The sequence below is a fragment of the Nannobrachium achirus genome, assembly GCF_963921795.1.
Source record: "Nannobrachium achirus genome assembly, chromosome: 2".
NCBI lineage: Eukaryota > Metazoa > Chordata > Actinopteri > Myctophiformes > Myctophidae > Nannobrachium > Nannobrachium achirus.
In genome coordinates this window covers 49,256,560-49,275,167 of record NC_137811.1, presented here as the reverse complement: position 1 = coordinate 49,275,167, position 18,608 = coordinate 49,256,560, and the positions used below count along the sequence as shown (strand labels likewise).

At 41.4% G+C, this 18,608-nt stretch overlaps 1 protein-coding gene across 1 annotated transcript in view; it reads left to right on the top strand.

The window, feature by feature from the left end:
* The window catches only part of LOC308309097 (CUB and sushi domain-containing protein 3-like), a gene marked incomplete at both ends in the record, with an annotated part of 377,797 nt that overhangs the window by 8,956 nt on the left and 350,233 nt on the right, over positions 1–18,608 (top strand). Inside the window, one exon of the mRNA XM_080754567.1 lies at positions 15,821–16,043. Within this exon, the coding sequence (XP_080610693.1) occupies positions 15,821–16,043 (223 nt within the window). The remainder of the gene's footprint in view (positions 1–15,820; positions 16,044–18,608) is intronic.

The following is an 18,608-nucleotide window of genomic DNA, read 5'->3' as shown; positions in this document are numbered from 1 at the left end:
GGCCACTGACTGTTTGCTGCACCTCAGGTGCAGTTTTCAGAAGGGATTAAATTCTGTCAGCTGTGTGGAGGCATATTCACTGATACAATCTATAGCTATATATCTAGCTGCTGTGGTTAAACCTCTGGCTTGCTTGATGACTTTCTAGAGTTTTGAGATAAGCCCACCCAATGGTAATGGGATTGAGAAGATAATATGAACTCCGGGCAATTTGCAAACATATTGTAATAGGGTTATTTATGCAGTTACCACATTTGCTAACCAGGGTTTTCGAAGGAAATCAAAGGGAGAAAGGCAATTATCTTAAGTGAGACGCAGCAAACAAAACAGCCACTACAGTACCATACAATACTCCCCTATGCATTTCCTGATTGCCAATTTAATGTAACACACCCCAAATTATAGGTTTTAATGGTTATGATTTCATTCAACTTGTTTGTAATGATGTTTACGGTATACATCATTTCTCATTTCACTGTCATTATTTCTCATGAAATCAGACTGTATGTGCAGACTTGTATAGTATACTGTATATGCCTCTTTCTGAGGGTAATTAGGTTGTGCCTACTGCCTAGGCTAAAACTAGTAAAACATGTAGGAATCTGGGTAAAATGTATACGCACACACTTTCTGAAATCCACTCACTTCAACTACTACTGTAACTGTGTGTCTGCCTGTATTTGCCTAAAGCAAGGGTTCTCTGACATTTTCATGTCAAGGACCCCCAAAACTATATGGCATAAAATAAATGTATTAGGAATTTGGAAAAATGTTGTCCCGGGGACCCCCAGAAGAGAAGATTTCTAGATTTAGTGTTTAGTACAACTGTCTGCTGGTTGGGGAGATAACAATGGAAATAGTGAAACCTGTCATCTGTATAGTCATTCTTTCATCCTTAAATTCTGTCATTGTGCTAACTTCTATCCGCTGAAATAATTGTAATGTTTCACTGTTCCTCATTTTGCTGGGGATCCTCTGGAGCCTGGGGGTCCACGGACCCCACTTTGAAAACCACTGGCCTAAAGGTGTCTGCTTGACTATGATTCAATTCATAAATAGAGACCAGGCAACCACAGGGGCAAAGTGGATTCTGTGAAACAAATGAGATCCCATGATAAAAAGGTAATTGAGGAGATGGTACACTGCTGAGTAGAGGTGGTATCCCTCCCATCCTATTTCAGTAGTAATTAAACTGATAGGTGAGAGTGCTCTGAATACCCAGTGGGACAGTTGAATACACTCTGTGTACCTGTGTATAGATTGATAGATACTTTATTTGTCCCTGTGGGGAAATTGGTTTGCAGCACAATCCTTGTGTATAGCCTCAGTGCAACACACACAGGTGGGATCGCATCGCAAAAAAACTGCACGGCTAGGAAATGCATTGCCTTTTCTTTTGGGAAACATTATCTGGAAATTAGAGTAGTGCCTTATAATCTCAAATGCCAGCATTTACACAAAAGGCTGTCATTGCTTTAGGAAGTTATTAACTTTCTAACACAGCACTTTGATTGAATTCGCAATCAGCTTGACTACAGTATATTTGTTTTAGTCATGATTTTCTCTGAGATGAGAATACCAAGAATGGATCAATCCTACGGTGATACAAGTTAATTTTTTATTCTTGTTGTTTTTTCAGCTGACAAAACACATTTCAGACTACTGCTGTGCCCTTAATGGAAAAATCATTGATTGACTAATCATGCCATTCTAGGAATCCATGCTGCTTCTTTTTTTTGGCCTTTTGGCCCGGCCTGTGGAGCTACTGTTCACTTGCTGAGTATCTTTCACCGTTAACCTCAATATGTGTTGTTTTAGTTTTTTGTTTTGCGTCTTAATTTAGCATTTCCTACTAAAGACTATTCAAAAAGGCTCTCTTTGGAAGCACAGGATGCTTGCTCAATTTGTGGAAAAATTATGCCAAGTTCTTGTGTCTTTTTTTATGTGCTACTTTCCTTTCCGCTTAAGATGCCAATTTTATTGTTCTGGAAACTGGAGGTTGGAGAGACAAGTGTCCTATTAGATGTGTTGTTGGCTGTCAGCTTTGGGTTGTACTGCAGAGCTCACAGTTGGTAGTCTAGCATGGGGTGCAATATAGCCAAGTAGCACTTTCAGGATGTGTTGGTGCTACTGTGGCTAAATAAAACACTACTGGTGTTGCGTGTGGTTGCTGTAGTGGCAATAGCACAACCACAGAGAAAGTGTGTGTGCGCGCATGCTTGCGTGCATATGTTTTTTATATCGCTGTTGTTGGGTGGAAACCTTGTATGTCCAAAACCGTTTTTATTCATCATTAAAAAAATATATATATATATATAATATATAAGTGAAAATAGCCGATCTACAAGCACACAACGCCTCGCGGTGCGAGGCGTTGTGTGCTTGTAGATCGGCTATTTTCACTAGTTTTGTGCAACAGTATTAATTTACAGCTTTAATTCACAAAAAAATGAGCACATTTGAGACTTGGAGATACGAGGTTTCTGCCGGACAGTGACGATATGTAGACTGTGCGCACACACACACACACACACGTATAAAGCTTGTTTCGGTGTGGCAGTGTATTAGATTTTTGCATTTTTCACCTCACTGGTTGGCAATTTAAAACCACCAAATGGAATATCTCAGAGCCCTTTTCCAAATTGCAGTACCACTCTCATGAGGTAATAGTCATTCACTAGAAAGCCTCTCTTCTGCTTCTGTTGTGTGGGGACCACAATTCCCTTTACCATGCATGCAGGCAGGCATAGTCACAGGCTATGATAATGCTCATTCAATCAGTATGAATTGTGAAGGCTGCAAAATAGCAGTGCAGATAAAGTGCTCCTCTTTTGGGGATGAGCTTGTGCAGATGTTGCTTCTTGCCTTGGGGTCCATGGAACAAAATATTTTGAGATGGCGGTCCACAGCTAAATACTCTTTGTGGGGGGTCCTTGACATGAAAAGGTTTTGAGCACCACTCATATATTCATAAAACTGAAGACGTGTAGAATCGTCATCAGGTCTTAATGGGTTATGGTTGCTGTCTTTTAAGTTGACCACCTATTTCAGTGGATGGCGGTGTCATTTATTTTTGGGGGGAATTCCTTCTTGATATGCCTCACATAGGGGGATTTACTGGTAAGCAACAAGCAGGTGCGCTTCCTCACGATGCCTTTTTGTTTAGGCAGTGGGTGCTCAGCTAATGTATTAAAATACAACTTGGTTCACATTTTCACATACCACCGAAGTGGAAAAAGCAGCACTCCAAAATGAAGGAAGCAAGACAGGCTCAGTTGCACATTCTATTTATTGAGGATGGGGATTTGTACACTTAGGGAGGAATACTACTCAAGCTTAACTAAAGTGTGTGTGTGTGTGTGTGTGTGTGTGTGTGTGTGTGTGTGTGTGTGTGTGTGTGTGTGTGTGTGTGTGTGTGTGTGTGTGTGTGTGTGTGTGTGTGTGTGTGTGTTTGTGTAATTTGTACATTTTATGTGTGAATATAGTATGACCTCATAATACTATGCGCTTCTGTGCCTCCAGAACTTGTCTCTTATACTGTAGATTCTATACACTCAACAGAACAACAATGCAAAGTTCATAATAATATTAATAATATGAAAAAGATAATTTATACTTTATAGATTTACACATAAACAGAGATGGGTAGGAAGTCTAGGAACTAAAGGACCAGGCATAAAAACACAACGTGGGAAGGGGAAAATACAAAAAGACGGAACAGATAGATTTGAAGAGGAAGGACAAAATAGTATAGGCCTATTGGTCTTGTACCAAAAATACACAATCTACAGCGACGCTTGTGAGCTGTAGATTGGATATTTTGGGGTAATGCTCCCCCAGCCTCTCTTGGAATAGAGAGGCGGGAGAAGCTGGACGCTTTCTGATAGATGGACGGTCCGTCAATATACTGTAGAGTCAGGCAGTCCTTGTGCATTCATTATGGCTGAATTCGCAGGAATCAGTTAAAATATGCACAATTTCCGCAATCAGGTGTCAACATTCCGACCATCTGAATGGCTAGGGACACTGTCCTATAATGAAGTGTAAATTAAGCATTATACTAGAAAACGCTAAAGAACTTTTCATAGGCTACTTTGTTTTATGTCACTCCATGCCGTTGAGGTGGTGGAGAGTAAAACAAGGGTTTCCAAACAATGTGTTTATACGAGTTATTCAAAACAAAAGTCTGGACTGTGTGCGAGCAACTCCAAAGCAGTCAGTGAACTGCTGTTGGCTCCTGGGAACAATAGCCTAGAGCTCTACTTGTACTGCTGCCATTTTATTGAAAACGCCATAAAAACAACTCATTTCACAAACCACAAAATTCACCACACAAATCCACGATTACACTTAAAGTGGGAATCAGACTTAACTGCCTATTTAAAAGGAATGAGATGTGATTTTGCCCAGCTAATTACTGTAGAACGGTTTGCAATGTAAAACTTGAACAATGGACCCTTTTCACAGGAGATATTCTGACAGGTAAGTGCATTGAAGAAAAACATAAATTATCAGGCTGTGCTTCATTTACAGTAGATGTTTCTGTTTGCCACTGGCATCATGAAGTTAACTGTTTGGAAACGGTCCCTGCTGGCACAGTAACACCTAAATGAAACACACACACAATTAATGTGTTATTACCTTCAACTGCGTATACCTTTCAAAATGCCCGCTGTTAAAACGGTATATAAAATGAAACATTGAGTACATTGTCACTGTCCTCAAAATCTCTCTGGTTGTTCATGTGAGGTTATACTCTACCGTTAGAAGTGTTCTAATCTCTAGTCTCACTCTCAACCCTAGAGTTATATTAAGAATTAGGATATTTTAAACAATTTCTGACAGGGGGAGAAAACCAAGAAACAAGGAAAGACGGAGTTGGTCCTCTGGGTTTGCACACACTCCATCACACTGAGAACATAAAACACTGCGTCTTTAGATCAAAAAAGCCCATTTCTCTTTTAACATACCGGTACTGATGCTCAGCCTTAGCAGCTGTCCTTGCTGTATTCCTGGTGGTGCTGATGAGAAATTATTTTCTCTTTGTTGAGCCATATTATAGCCTGTCATAAATCTGCATGAAACGTGTTTGGAACTCTCCAAACAAAATTACTGATAAGTGCAGCAGTGATTGATTCAGAACTGGGGCCCTTGAAATTCACAGTTTGCATGCAACAAAACTTAATTTTCATCTCCCATTAGTTTTTCACTAGTCTTTGTTATCCATGAAACTGCATTATGAAACACATTTCACATTGTTGCACTTATCCCTCCTCTTAAAACATGACTTCCAGAAATCAATAACCTGCAACAAAAGGGAGCGGCTATATATAAAACTCTTGTGTTTCTTTTTCCGTTGTTCCGTAAGAGAAATAGAGCACAGTGACGCAGAAATCCTGCAGCAAATGAAGCCCATCGCTGGTGTTCGTTGACCTTTGTTTTGCTTGGTAAGGACTCTGTCTGTTCACTCTGAGCTCTGTAACCAGGCTTCACTGATGGATATCTCTCTGTCGGCTGACTCACCTTTAAGGTCAGTGCAAATCAATAGAAGTTTTTCTTTTTACACACTCTTACTTTGATTGTTGGGAGCAGTGGTATCGTTTCTCCCTTTATTAGGTGGTCGGCCATCATCGTGAACACAATGAGATATGATTCAAAGGTAGAGGTGTCCTTCACAAAACATTACAGTTAATATTCGGGAAAATGTTGTATCAAGCTGGGAGACTACGGTAAATATTACATGCCAAGAAAAGTTAGTGAAGACGAGGAAACATTGGACAACTGAGTTGGCTTTCGGAGATTGGGCTTTGCGTATGTTTGAACAAAGACGTGTGATGAGGGATGAAGGAAAGCAAACAAAAAAATCCATGCATAATTAGCTCCAATTGGTGTTCCAAGCGCTTTGCTCTTTTGTCCTGCAACAGAAGGAAAGAGAAAAACATAGTTTTGTGTATTATTTTAACACATTCAAACTGGGAAAGCTGTGAGCGCGAGCTTGTACATGTGCTGTTTTTGAACATTAAAAAAAATAATAATAATAATAATCTTGAAAGAACTACTGATTTTGAAGGCATTTGTAGAATATATATAATATATTATAAAATAATATAATATATATATATTTGGGGCCATTTTGTGCACAACGCACCCCTGTATTCATACAGAAAGTAGCTGATCTACAAGCTAACACTGATGATGATCTTTTAAGATGGGCTATTTGCTGTTTATGAAAATGTGTGGAAATAATCTAACAAACTTAATATATTAATAAATACATAAACAATAATTACAACTTTTTGCCCATTAATGACCTGCCCAAAATTGGGATGTCAAGTCGGAAGAGGTTAAAACATTTCGGGTTTAGCATTTGAGTCTGTATTGCGAAATTGGTATGCAAATGGTAAGATAATTCAGAACCTTTTGTATACTGTATATTGCATCAATAATCTGTGGTAGTCCCTAAAACAGTATGCCTTGTCACACCGTTTGGAAACCATTGTGTGAGACAGGAAACCCAGGGCAGAGAGAGGAGAACCAGAGACTGATTAAAATTCAGGTCCTCACCCTCACAAGGAGCATGTGGTCCAGCTCTTTCTCACCTAGGCCATATTATCTATAGGTTCTTGGCCCACTGTGACTTGGAGGAATGTGACAGACAAAAAAAAAAGATTGGCGGTAAACACCCAAGGACGAGTGCACAGGTCAGCATTGTCATGCAGGGTTCGGTGTGTTCCCAGCACTGGTTTTCATTTTAACTGCAGTGATTTAACAGCAGTTAAAAAGTGTTACTAAAGGCATAAGTAACAGTGTCCTGAATAGTTTCCAAACAATAAATAATTAAATGTATTTATACATGTATTTATTTGTCATAAAATGCAGAATTCCCATTACTTGTAATTTTCCTGTGATCATTGCGACCGTAGGTCGCAGTTAACTATGAGAACCGGCACATCTTGTCAGCACGTCCTTCTGTAACGTACTGCTTTGTTGACATTGTGACATCACGTGTGACATCACGTGACATCACGTGACATCAACTCATCAAAGATAAACCCCTGGATATCCATACATGGAGACGACTGGATCATCACCTAGATCTCCATATATGGAGCTCTACATCTGATTCCCAGATGATGCCCTTTTATGCCCATAAAAGGGGACTGAGAGATAGATACTGACACGCACCAACGCATGTCTGGCGTCTCACAGCACACAGTTGGTTCTACAGACAGGGATCTCCATATATGGGCATAAAAGGGATTGTATGTATGATGTCAGACGCCATAGACGTCATAGGACTTTCACATAACTAATAAGCATGTCTGGGGTCGCACGCACACGGTTGGTTCTACAGACTCCAACTTTTGCACACAGATAGCTCAGATTTTTGCCTATGTTCTTAGCAGCTTCCCCTGCCGTTACTGTACTTGCACAATGTACAGTTGTATGAAACTTTTTGGAGCTGTGTGAAGCACAGGCTCCCTATACGTGGCTGTGTGGGTCTGTGTGTCTGTCTGTCTGTCTGTGTGTCTGTGTGTGTGTCTGTGTGTATGTAGCCTGAACTTCCTAAACTTCGGCACGCTACTAGTCCCACAGTTTTGCCACCACACACTCGCGCCATATGTCAAATCGACCGGCTTACTCGGGAATCGTGGGCTAGTAACTTGCTAAGAGAAAGGTTCAATAGTTTAATTGATATTAATTTATTAGTGAATTAATTTTCCCCATTGACTTATAATGGGAATCGCAAAAACTCACATTCAATTATTTGTCTCTCGCAAACCATAGGGGCTAGAGTTTCAAGACTTGGAGAGGAGGTTCATAATGATTTCAAGGATTAAATAAAAAATAATTGTGTCATTTGGCCGCATGGTGGCGCCATAACACCCCACTTTACGTTTTGGCCTGTAACTCTTGAACCGTAGGTCGGAAAATTAAAAATATTTTTTCCCTGGATTCCTTGGGTCATGACGCATCTCCCCATATAGGCCACGCCCATTTGCGCCATGATAGATTTTCCGCCATCTTGAATATTCTCCAAAACACACTTTTTGCTCCTTTTCCTACATATTTTCTTCAAATGTCACAAAAATCGGTACACATGATCCACACACACACACACACACACACACACACACACACACACACACACACACACACACACACACACACACACACACACACACACACACACACACACACACACAGCTCCACTTCACACGGGTGTGATTTTTTTTGGTAGAACCGCCGATCCAACCAACATGCCCATATCTCCATATACATGGATCTCCATATATAAGGGTATCAGGGATTCTCCATAAATGGGTAGCTAACTGGTCCGATATATACTGTATTAATAATGAATTCCGTCCTGCGTGACCTCGCCCAGAAGTCGCTTTTCTCCCTTAGGGCATCTTACTGGTAATATTAACATATCAAGCTAATTATGTTGCTGTATATTAAAGATTTATTCATTTATTTATCCTTTATTGTTGATAGTAAGAGAGAGAGAGAGAGACAGACAGACAGACAGACAGACAGACAGACAGACAGACAGACAGACAGACAGACAGACAGACAGACAGGAAAGGCAGCAGAGAGGGGGAACCCGTGCCAGCTCTCCGTTTCATACACACACAAGGTAAACTGCTGTAATAATGGCCTATCATCTCTGTAACTAATTCATTTAGGCCTTGAAAATAATAGCATGAACTATAGTGCATAATGCATTTTGTAGTTGAAAAAAATCAATCTCTGTGCCAACAAGAGAGGGGCCACTAAATAATGGTTAATTAACAGGATTATTCTACCCAAAGTCTCTATGCAAGACAGAGAAGTCTGTCAGACACAGCCTGTGGCTTGCAGCACACATACATATTGACACAAACACACATTGACACAAACACACACACGCACGCACGCACGCACGCACGCACGCACGCACGCACGCACACACACACACATGCATCATAGTACATGCATGCTCATGCACACACACACACACACACGGATTGACAGACGGCGACAGCCACACACCCGCGGAGAGCTCATCAGCATGGGAGATGACCACCATTTTGCTCGCTTTGTTTGCAGCGCAAATCTAATAATCAGTTATGAGCATGAAAGGTGTGGTGGTGTGTGTGTGTGTGTGTGTGTGCGTGCGTGCGTGCGTGCGTGCGTGCGTGCGTGCGTGCGTGCGTGCGTGCGTGCGTGTGTGTGTGTGTGTCTGTCTAAAGGCCAGGGGTAAATCTAACGATTTGAGTAACAGCTGGGACCGATCTCGGGCTGCCTGTCAGCCTGCTTGCCTGCCTGCTGAGGCCCCCGTTTCTGCCAGATTTATGTGTTATGATACTGAGTCATATTTCTAAACCCCATTTTCCCTACCGTGCAATCACAGCGTGTTGTTAATGCGGTTTCTCATCACAATTTATGGTTGTGTTGCAGCATGGAGCTTAAGATGGTCTCTTTGGTAACCCTTGGGGACTGTAAGACACAATGGAGGTGGCAGGCAACTTGGTGACGACAGAGTAACACAAGTGAACGTGCACGCTCTGTGCGCTAAATGGATTTGATGCGTGTCCTTTCTCCTGTGTGAAGAAGCCGATGTTGTTGTTTTCCCTTTGAAGCCTTCGCAACATGATGAATGTTTACAGTTTGCTTTTTATAGATACGGCTTTTATGGAGATGTCGGTGCTTAACATATTACAAGCTTGTTTAATTCGCTGCGTAGAAAAGGGGGTACCCTGAATCAGATTCTAAACCATAAAGGATACACAGTAAAAACCTCAGTGTTCATTTATTTAGTTTAAATGAACACTCCGATTTTGCAGTGTACTCTTGCTTACAGACAGAAAAAATGGGGGGGGGGGGGGGGGGGGTGAGAAATGCAGAAAGTAGAAATGGAGATGGAGATGCAGGGCTTAATGAAAGGTGCACGAGGGACTGGTTGGTGGGAGAGTAGGGTAAGAGTCGAGATGGAGGGAGGGGGGTTACAAGGTAAGAGGGGAAAATGCAGAGTGAAAGGAAGCTTCATGGTTGAGGAATGCAGGAGATGCAGATATTGGGGAGGGGATAGGGTGAGAGCGAGAGCAGGGCTGAGAGTTAGTTAGAGAGACAAACACCTGTTCCATGGTCCTCCCGGACACAAGGAAAACCAGGCACGCGAATGAATACGACTAAGCAGTGCTTCCCACCACCAACACCGAGCGGTTCAGAGAACCACTATTCATCTAATTCTTGACACGCTCTATGCAATATTTCAGGGACTATTAAAGCTCTAAAGTTGCTGTTCTTGCCAAATGTATAAATCCAGGATGTTGGAAGGGCATGTATGAATGGATTTTTGCCAAGAGTGTCTGAATTTGTGTGAGACAGCCTAATTGGGGCTAAATCTGATCAGTGCAGGCTTTTGAGCTCAGCCTGTAGGTCTGTTGCTGTCTAACTGCATACTGCTTATTTTCTCAGAAAGGAGTGGATTACATGTTGAACAGTTCACCTTATCAAATAAATATCCCCTATTAACAGTGTATGCCCACGAGTTGTGATTTCAACTCACATATTCCAGTTATAACGTTATAGGACTGTAAGAAAATTTTAGCCACAGTTTAAAAATGTGTGGCTATAGTGGGACACTTGAAACATTGACATGATTCAACTTCAACTTTCTAAATGGTTTTATTGGGCTTATAGGACTTATTTATTGATAAGGGCCATGGTAGGATTCTGTCTACATGGCATGACATCTTTTGTCTGAAACTCAGCTAATTTTCAACATCGGACATGTCGTTGCCAAAATTCTTGTTTAGCGATCTTAATTAATGTATGTAAATGGAATTTTGGCATTTCTAGTTGAGGGCAAGCTTTCAAATGAGATTTCCAGTTCAACGCGACAGCAGTGTGTGAAATAATTAAGCAATAATTCACAGGCCACCATGGTGTCGTACCGCATGGCTGCTTACCAACAATTAAAATACAAGTAGTGTTTGTTCATATTTCGACTATAATATATAGTGATGATCTTTGTATAGAAACATTTTGTCTGCACTGTATCAAGCGTGGAATTACGAATAACGTCCTAGGAATTTGTACGGTACCACCTGAAGTCAAGTCAGTCAGTTAATAAGTCTCACCTTTTACAATACGCAGCGCAGATTGTTGAGTGGCCATCTCAGAACCAAAATGTTCCTGGTTCAATACACTGAACCCCAAAATATTGTTGTCTTTTGAAGGAATTGCAACTTGTATACTATGTATAATATCCCCAAGTGAACATTCAGGGATAATAGCAGATCTACCAGCTACCACTGTTCTCCCAATTGGTGATTTCTCCTGTTAATCTTGAGATTACATGCGCAATGCATGCACAAACAACCCTGCTTGACCTGCATCATTTGTCTCTGTGCTCACTCGAGAGCCGCTTTGCTCAATTTGCTGCTGAAAAGTGAAAGTGGATTAGACTGTTCCCAAGAAGAAGAAATACACTTCTATATTTTAGTCTATAGTCTACTTGGTGTGAGACCCTCTCCAACTAATAGCCACACGGGCAAATGCAATGCAAACTGCAAGAGTTCTGGAGTGTAAATGCAATATATAAATATAATGAATTTAATCCAAATGGTGAAGTCAACACATTTCAATGCTACTTGCATCTTCATCTGAGTAATTCTGTCACAGTATATGAATAATCAGAGCAGTCAAAACAAATTGGCTTTTATTTACACTATTAATTAAAAGAGGATTTGATTAAATCTATGTCCACTGTTAATTGTTTGCACAGCAACTGTTATTTTCTTTTTGATTTGTGCACGGACCAACTGCTTATATAATATAGTCCCTTCCAGCAGCAGGAGTCCTCTGCATGAGCTGCACCATTCCTGCAGATGCATCCAAAACCTTAAAACAGTTCATTAAAACAGGATAAGGTTATTCCTTTCTCATCATCTTCAAAATACACACTTTCACATGATTATCAGTCAACAAACTTTTACAGCCTACATAAACAAATCACAAACAACATAATAGCTAACCTAATTTACCTAATTTACTTGGTCTGCTCCAGTGATTATGTTTTTAATTACAGGGCTCCAAATTGAAGATTTGTACACGTTCTAGACAGTGTGTGGGATATTTCTCATTGTTGATTACACAAAAGAAAAGTATGTAACTTATGACTAGATAAAGACAACCAATAAACAATTACTGAACTTAACTTAATACTAGGACAGCGCCCTCGTTCAAAACTCAGCTGCCCATCTGCTCACCAGCACCCGCTCCAGAGACCACATTATTACACCTGTCCTCCACGACCTACACTGGCTCCCCGTCAAACAAAGAATCCACTACAAACTCTTGCTTACCACCTTCAATGCACTTGATAATCTGGCTCCCCCTACCTAACTGATTTTCTCAAACATTATGTCTCTTCCTGTTCCCTCAGGTTCAGTGAAGCCAACTAGTAGGGCAGGAGAGAGGCTCCACCAGCGACATTATTTCGAAACCTGTTTTTTTAGGACCCTTATGGTGTCTAGTTATGATTTCTTCTTGTTGCAGTGGTCAACTAATGCCCCATGGGGTTCATTTTTAATGATTTCTACTATACAGGAAGAAAATACCCCCCAAAGATCTTCTTTAAGTAGCATGTGAGGGGTCTAACTAGGTTTTTTTTCATGATTCTGAATCCATTGCAAGTGAATGGGTAGGTGCAGGAAATCATTAAACATTATTAGTTGACCACGGCATTGACGGCAACAAGAAGAAATCATAACTAGACACCATAAGGTTTCCTAAAAAACAGGTTTCGAAAAAGTGTCCTTTGGGTGCTGGTGGAGCCCTACTAAAACTCTTGGAGGTCCCCCCAGCCAAGTACCGTAGCTGTGTTGCTGCCCCCTCCCGCTGGAATGCTCTCCCCAACCATCTAAAAATGCCCCCTCCCTCCTTCAAAATCTCGCACAAAACCCACCTCTTCCCAGCTGAGGTCTAGTTAACTCATTTCTAGCCGATCCCGAGTATACTCGTGAAAAATACTCAAGTATTTAGAGTGCCGATCCCGAGTATACTCGCGAAAAATACTGTATATAGAGTAACGCTGGCGTTCTTACCCTATAAACCGGCGGAAGGTCTGGGCACGATCGGCCTCGCCGATTCATCATCATCACGGATCCACGTGCACAAAATAGTAATCCCATAACATGGAGGCCGACGGCCGATCTCATCTTTAATGTCCATTATCTCCAAACAACACTTTTAAAGCCAAGGATGGCATTAGATTCTCGCTACAAAAACATAATAACAAAGGCATCGATCGGCCATTTGAGGATCGGCATGGGATGACGACCGCTCCCGTTGAATGACGTCATGACGTCAACCCGGAAGTGTTTACGCAATGGACTTCTGGCCTTCAAAATAAGACAATGGATGCGTATAGGAGCCTGTGAGCGGCACGCTAGACATTTAACCCGTTCATGTCTGGAGCACTAAATGGGATGTCTCCCCAACCCATGCTTAAACTTGTATAATTTTAATCTAGAACGTATCTTTTATTTATTTATATTATCTTTCTTAAAAAAGTTGGTTCCTTCCTTTTCTTGCGACTTTGGGAACATCAGATTTGTATTTGTATTTGCATTATTTGTATAGTTTGTATTATTTGTGTTATTAATGTTACGTCCCCAAGAGCCATTTCAGCCATGCTCTTATTTGTTGTTGTAATTGATGATGTCACTTTAAGTCCACACCCAAGTTCAGGCCAAGGTGGCCAGGTTATTTAAGTCTGATGGGTAATCAGCGACAGGTGTTACAAAGGGTATTGATTTTCATCAAGCCTGCAGACTAGGTGTAAACTTTATCCTGACTGGGCTAGTGAGTAGTGTGCTACAAGCATTGTGGCACCAATTCACAGGGCCTTGCTTGGTGTTATGTCTCCTGATTTTTGCTGAGCCCTTACAGTATATGGAATTGAGCAGTAATGCTGCAGAGAGGTACAACATCACCTCTATGCGAGACAGAACACTTATTGTAACACTGATTGTATCATTGATATCACCCATTGTACAACATTTCCACCGTAGTAGGAGGTGGGGAAATCTCGCTCTTTCGAACGACCGTCATTTCGACAAAGGAGCATTGGGAGGGTTAGCGACTCACCCCACGGAGGTTAGGGTTAGGGTAAGGGTTTGGGTTGGGTGTCGAAAAGATGACACGTACCGGTAGTAACGATGAAGCACTCCCGTAGGAGGTTGTGATAACTTCACTCCAAGAAAGGAACACTCTCACGCTTTACTGTCGTTGACTCTTTATATCAAACTTGCAAAGTGACAAAATAATATAGAACACTGTGGAGCACACAGACGCTATGTAGCCTACTTCTTCTATCTGCCGGTCAAACCGGTAGTGAACCCTAATAACCCCAAACCTGGGAGACTGGAGTTCAAGGTCACCAGCTCCATCTACAGGTGCCGAATATAATAATACTCTGACTTAACAACAGAGGTGAATGTTAAAGAGGTGGTGCCATAGTTTTGTACTTTTTCTGTTTTGTATGTGTCTATGGAGTTAACTCTAATTAACTGCAAATATGTCTTCCTTGTTTATTTTTGGTTACTACTCAAGCTGAAAGCCTCTGAGTCTAAAGGCCCAACGGAAAAACACTGAGTTAATGACATCATAAACTCATCCCCTCCACTTTTACCATACACCCAACATTGTGGGTGTGGCTAACTTCAACTGGGTCACCACCCACAACCAGGCATACTTAATGAGCAGGTGGGGGTGGCCACATTTCTGTACACTTTTTTGGAAAAAATCTTCCTAATAGCTGACCATGTTACCATGTTTTAGGGGAAAAAAAATCTTGGCACCCCATCTTTAAAACACTTGTATTTTAGCAATCTACCGACTCATCTAATGTTGTGTGTAGACAGTGGGACTTCTGGTATGGTGGTGCTTTCTCCTTTTAACTGTGCCATTTCCTATCGTTCAAATGTGCCAAGCTAGATTCATCAAAGCTAAATTCATTATTTGTACCTTAGAAAGGCAGATTTCTTTTGTTGTTTTGTTTCTCCATTTATACCTACTAGCCCTTACCAGTTCAAAGATATGAGCTCTGAAATGATGTGCAGTGTGTGGGTTATGGGGTGCACTGTGCACACAGTATATGAGGGATGGAAAGTAACTTTAACTGGTGCTTACATGATAATATGTAGGAGCATCAATGTAAGAAATTCCTGTTTCGTTTAATGGCTATAGAGATACTGTGTACCGATCTGCATGATTTTTGGACAACATCTGTAACAGGGCCATGACACTCCCCCCCACCCCCACCCCGCCGCCTGCGCGCGCGCATCCACACACACACACACACACACACACACACACACACACACACACACACACACACACACACACACACACACACACACACACACACAGAGCTGGTTAAACATATGTTGCCTCATGCTAGATGCAGAATAGATGAGCCTCATGCTAGATGCAGAATAGATAGTAGATACACCATAAAAATGCTAATATACAGCATACGATTTGTGAAAGTGACAAACGGGCTTCACAGTTATGTTAGGTGTGTTCATATGCTGATGGTGATGCGATTTCAGATCAATTGCTCCAGCCACTGAGGAGAAACGCTGTTTCAGACAGACAGACAGACAGACACTCAGACATTTGCAAAATTATATGTTTGATTACCGGTAAAAAAAAGAAAAGAAAAAAAAAAACAGTTTGTCTGTCCATGAGTGTGAGATCCATTCACAATCTACTGACGGAAAGTGTTTGATGTATAATTAATGTTTATTCTCTTTCTTTTCAGGTTTCATCCATACTTGCGGAGGCACTTTAAAAGGGAGGAATGGGACGATAGAGAGTCCAGGGTTTCCATATGGATATCCAAATGGAGCGAACTGTACCTGGGTGATTGTAGCTGAAGAGAGGAACAGGATTCATATAGTTTTTCAATCTTTCGCTGTGGAGGAAGAATATGACTTTTTATCTTTGTATGATGGACACCCGCATCCAGCCAACTTCCGGACGAGGTAAGGAAGAGCCCCGCTGTTATGTACCTTGAAGGCTTTGTTATAATGCTGGGAGGCAGTAAAGGCCTCTCCATACTTTGACCGAAATGTTCGGTGAGTTGTGTTTTCTGACGTGCAAATTTCCGAACTCTCGTTCGGTCCAATGCTTTTCAGAAGTCCCGAGGGATATAATTTTATGGTAGAAAAGGACCTTTTGACCAAAAACGGCGGTTTCAGTCAAAGTATGGAACGGCCTTAAGAGAGGCCTTCAATGATTTGTTTTGTCTGAAAGTTCATATCTTTTATGTACACAACAATGAATGCTTGTTCCTGTCAGTGAATTGTCAGGTAGTCAGCGCCGGTAGTCTGCATGTGATGTGGTATATTAGTCCTTCACAAGGATTTTTCTGTATGAAATCATGAACAATGAAATGATTGTCATTTCTGTCATTGGGTTTTCATATTGAACACTTGGTCTGTGTGTGTGTGTGTGTGTGTGTGTGTGTGTGTGTGTGTGTGTGTGTGTGTGTGTGTGTGTGTGTGTGTGTGTGTGTGTGTGCGCGCGCGTGCGTGCGTGCGTGCGTGTGTGTGTGTGTGTTTTAAATTGAGATAAATCCACCAGTCTTTTTCTGGTTTCACTACCCGGACTATTGTTGGCAAAAAAAGACTGGGAATAATGTGTAAGGGCACAGTCACACTGCACTTTTATTATACCTATGAGGGAGGATTTTGCCAGTCGGTAGTGCTGTTGCCTCACAGCTAGAAGGTCCCGGGTTCAATTCCTGTGAGCACTGGGAGCATGTTCTCTCCTCCGCGTTATCAGTGCCCATACCCTAGGTGGGGTTGGCGAAAGGGCCTTTCTGTGTAGAAATGGCATGTTCTCCCTGTGTCCCCTAGGTAGGTACCCTCACAAAAAACATGCAGTAATTCTGGTCTCTATATTGCCTCCCCTTGGTCCGCCGGGGCATCTGATGGAGGGGAAAGGAACTGGTTGGAATAATGTGTTCCTTCCACGCGCTACGTCTTAACGGGGAAACTCCCCCCTGGCAGGTGATAAGAAGCGGCCTGCTCACTCATCATGCATTGAAGGAAGCATGAGCCCAGGGCAGAGGGAGTGGCGCCCAGGATTACAGCTTAGGCAATTGGCATGGGGTGAAACATGGGTTACAAAATCGTGGGATATATAAAAAAAACAAAAGATGACACATTTTCTAAAAATCTGTAGGCTATGCAACAGCAATGTTATTTTATAATATACACTGAGAATGTACTGTAACTAACTGCTCACTGGACGTGGTTTATTCCTTATCACATCTCTCTGTAAATGCTATCTTTTCTAAGCTGTTGGAAACATTTGAAACCAAATTTCTCTTTGCTTTCCATTCACCATCTCCACGGGTCCCAAGGGTCACTCATACTCAATTTAATTTAGATTAGACAAATGCATTAAAGATAAATTATATCATAATTATTCAACAAGTTAATGCTATACTAAGATCACCAGTCTGCACATAATTGGATGCTCAACAGTTTGTGTAAGCACAAGCCACAAGACTAAAGCATTGTTTTAATAATTAAAATATATAATTTATAAATAATAATTAACATTATTATCTTGGTTAGAGTCCATGATTCTGCAGCAGAAGCTGTTAGATCAAAATTGTACACCAACATTTTTATGATATGCACTCTATCACCCAAATTACATTAATATGATCTTTGTTTATTTGTCAGCACTTTTTATTACTGCAATTGTCCGTTTGTTCAGTTAAATTATTAGATACTGGCTCATCGACTGTAATCTTTATTCAAGATTATTGGCACATAACCTCCGACTTTAAATCCTCAATGTTTGCATTCAAATTTAGATGTGCATTATTAGTATCACGTGCACAGTTTGTCATTACGCCTCTCTTTGTATTGTGAAATATTAATATATCATCCATCGATTCAACCAAGGTGTCAGCTAAGGAACACATTTTGTTCCTTACATGCATATGCACTATACCGATTTTTGGGACCCTATGGCCTTTCCTGTAGTGGCCCCCTTAGATCAAACTCAAAATGTTACACTTTACATCTCATAATCTAATGTAATTTGTTTGTCCAACATGTTGGTCCAAAAGGGATACCTTGAAAACGGGAGGCTCTCTCCATTCCGACATGTCGCCACTCCGAAATTGACTTCTTATTGTCGGAGTGGCGACACTCCCATGGGGGTTCGGTTTAGGGTTAGGGTTAGAGATAGGGTTAGTGTCGGAATGGTGACATGTCGGAAAGGAGACATGTCGGAGTGGAGAGATGCACTCCTTGAAAACTACTGCTTGCGTTGTTAAGAGCAGCATGACCTCTGAGGGCTACTAGTGGGGATTTTAGACTCATAGGCCTACGCTTGTTATATGGGGTCCCTTGTCAGAGCTGACAGAGGACATGAGAGGACACACACACACACACACACACACACACACGCACGCACGCACGCACGCACACACACACACACACACACACACACACACACACACTGCTTTTTAAATCTGTAAAAGGCATTGTAAAATGGAATTTAAGTGTTGGATTACCCACTTGCAT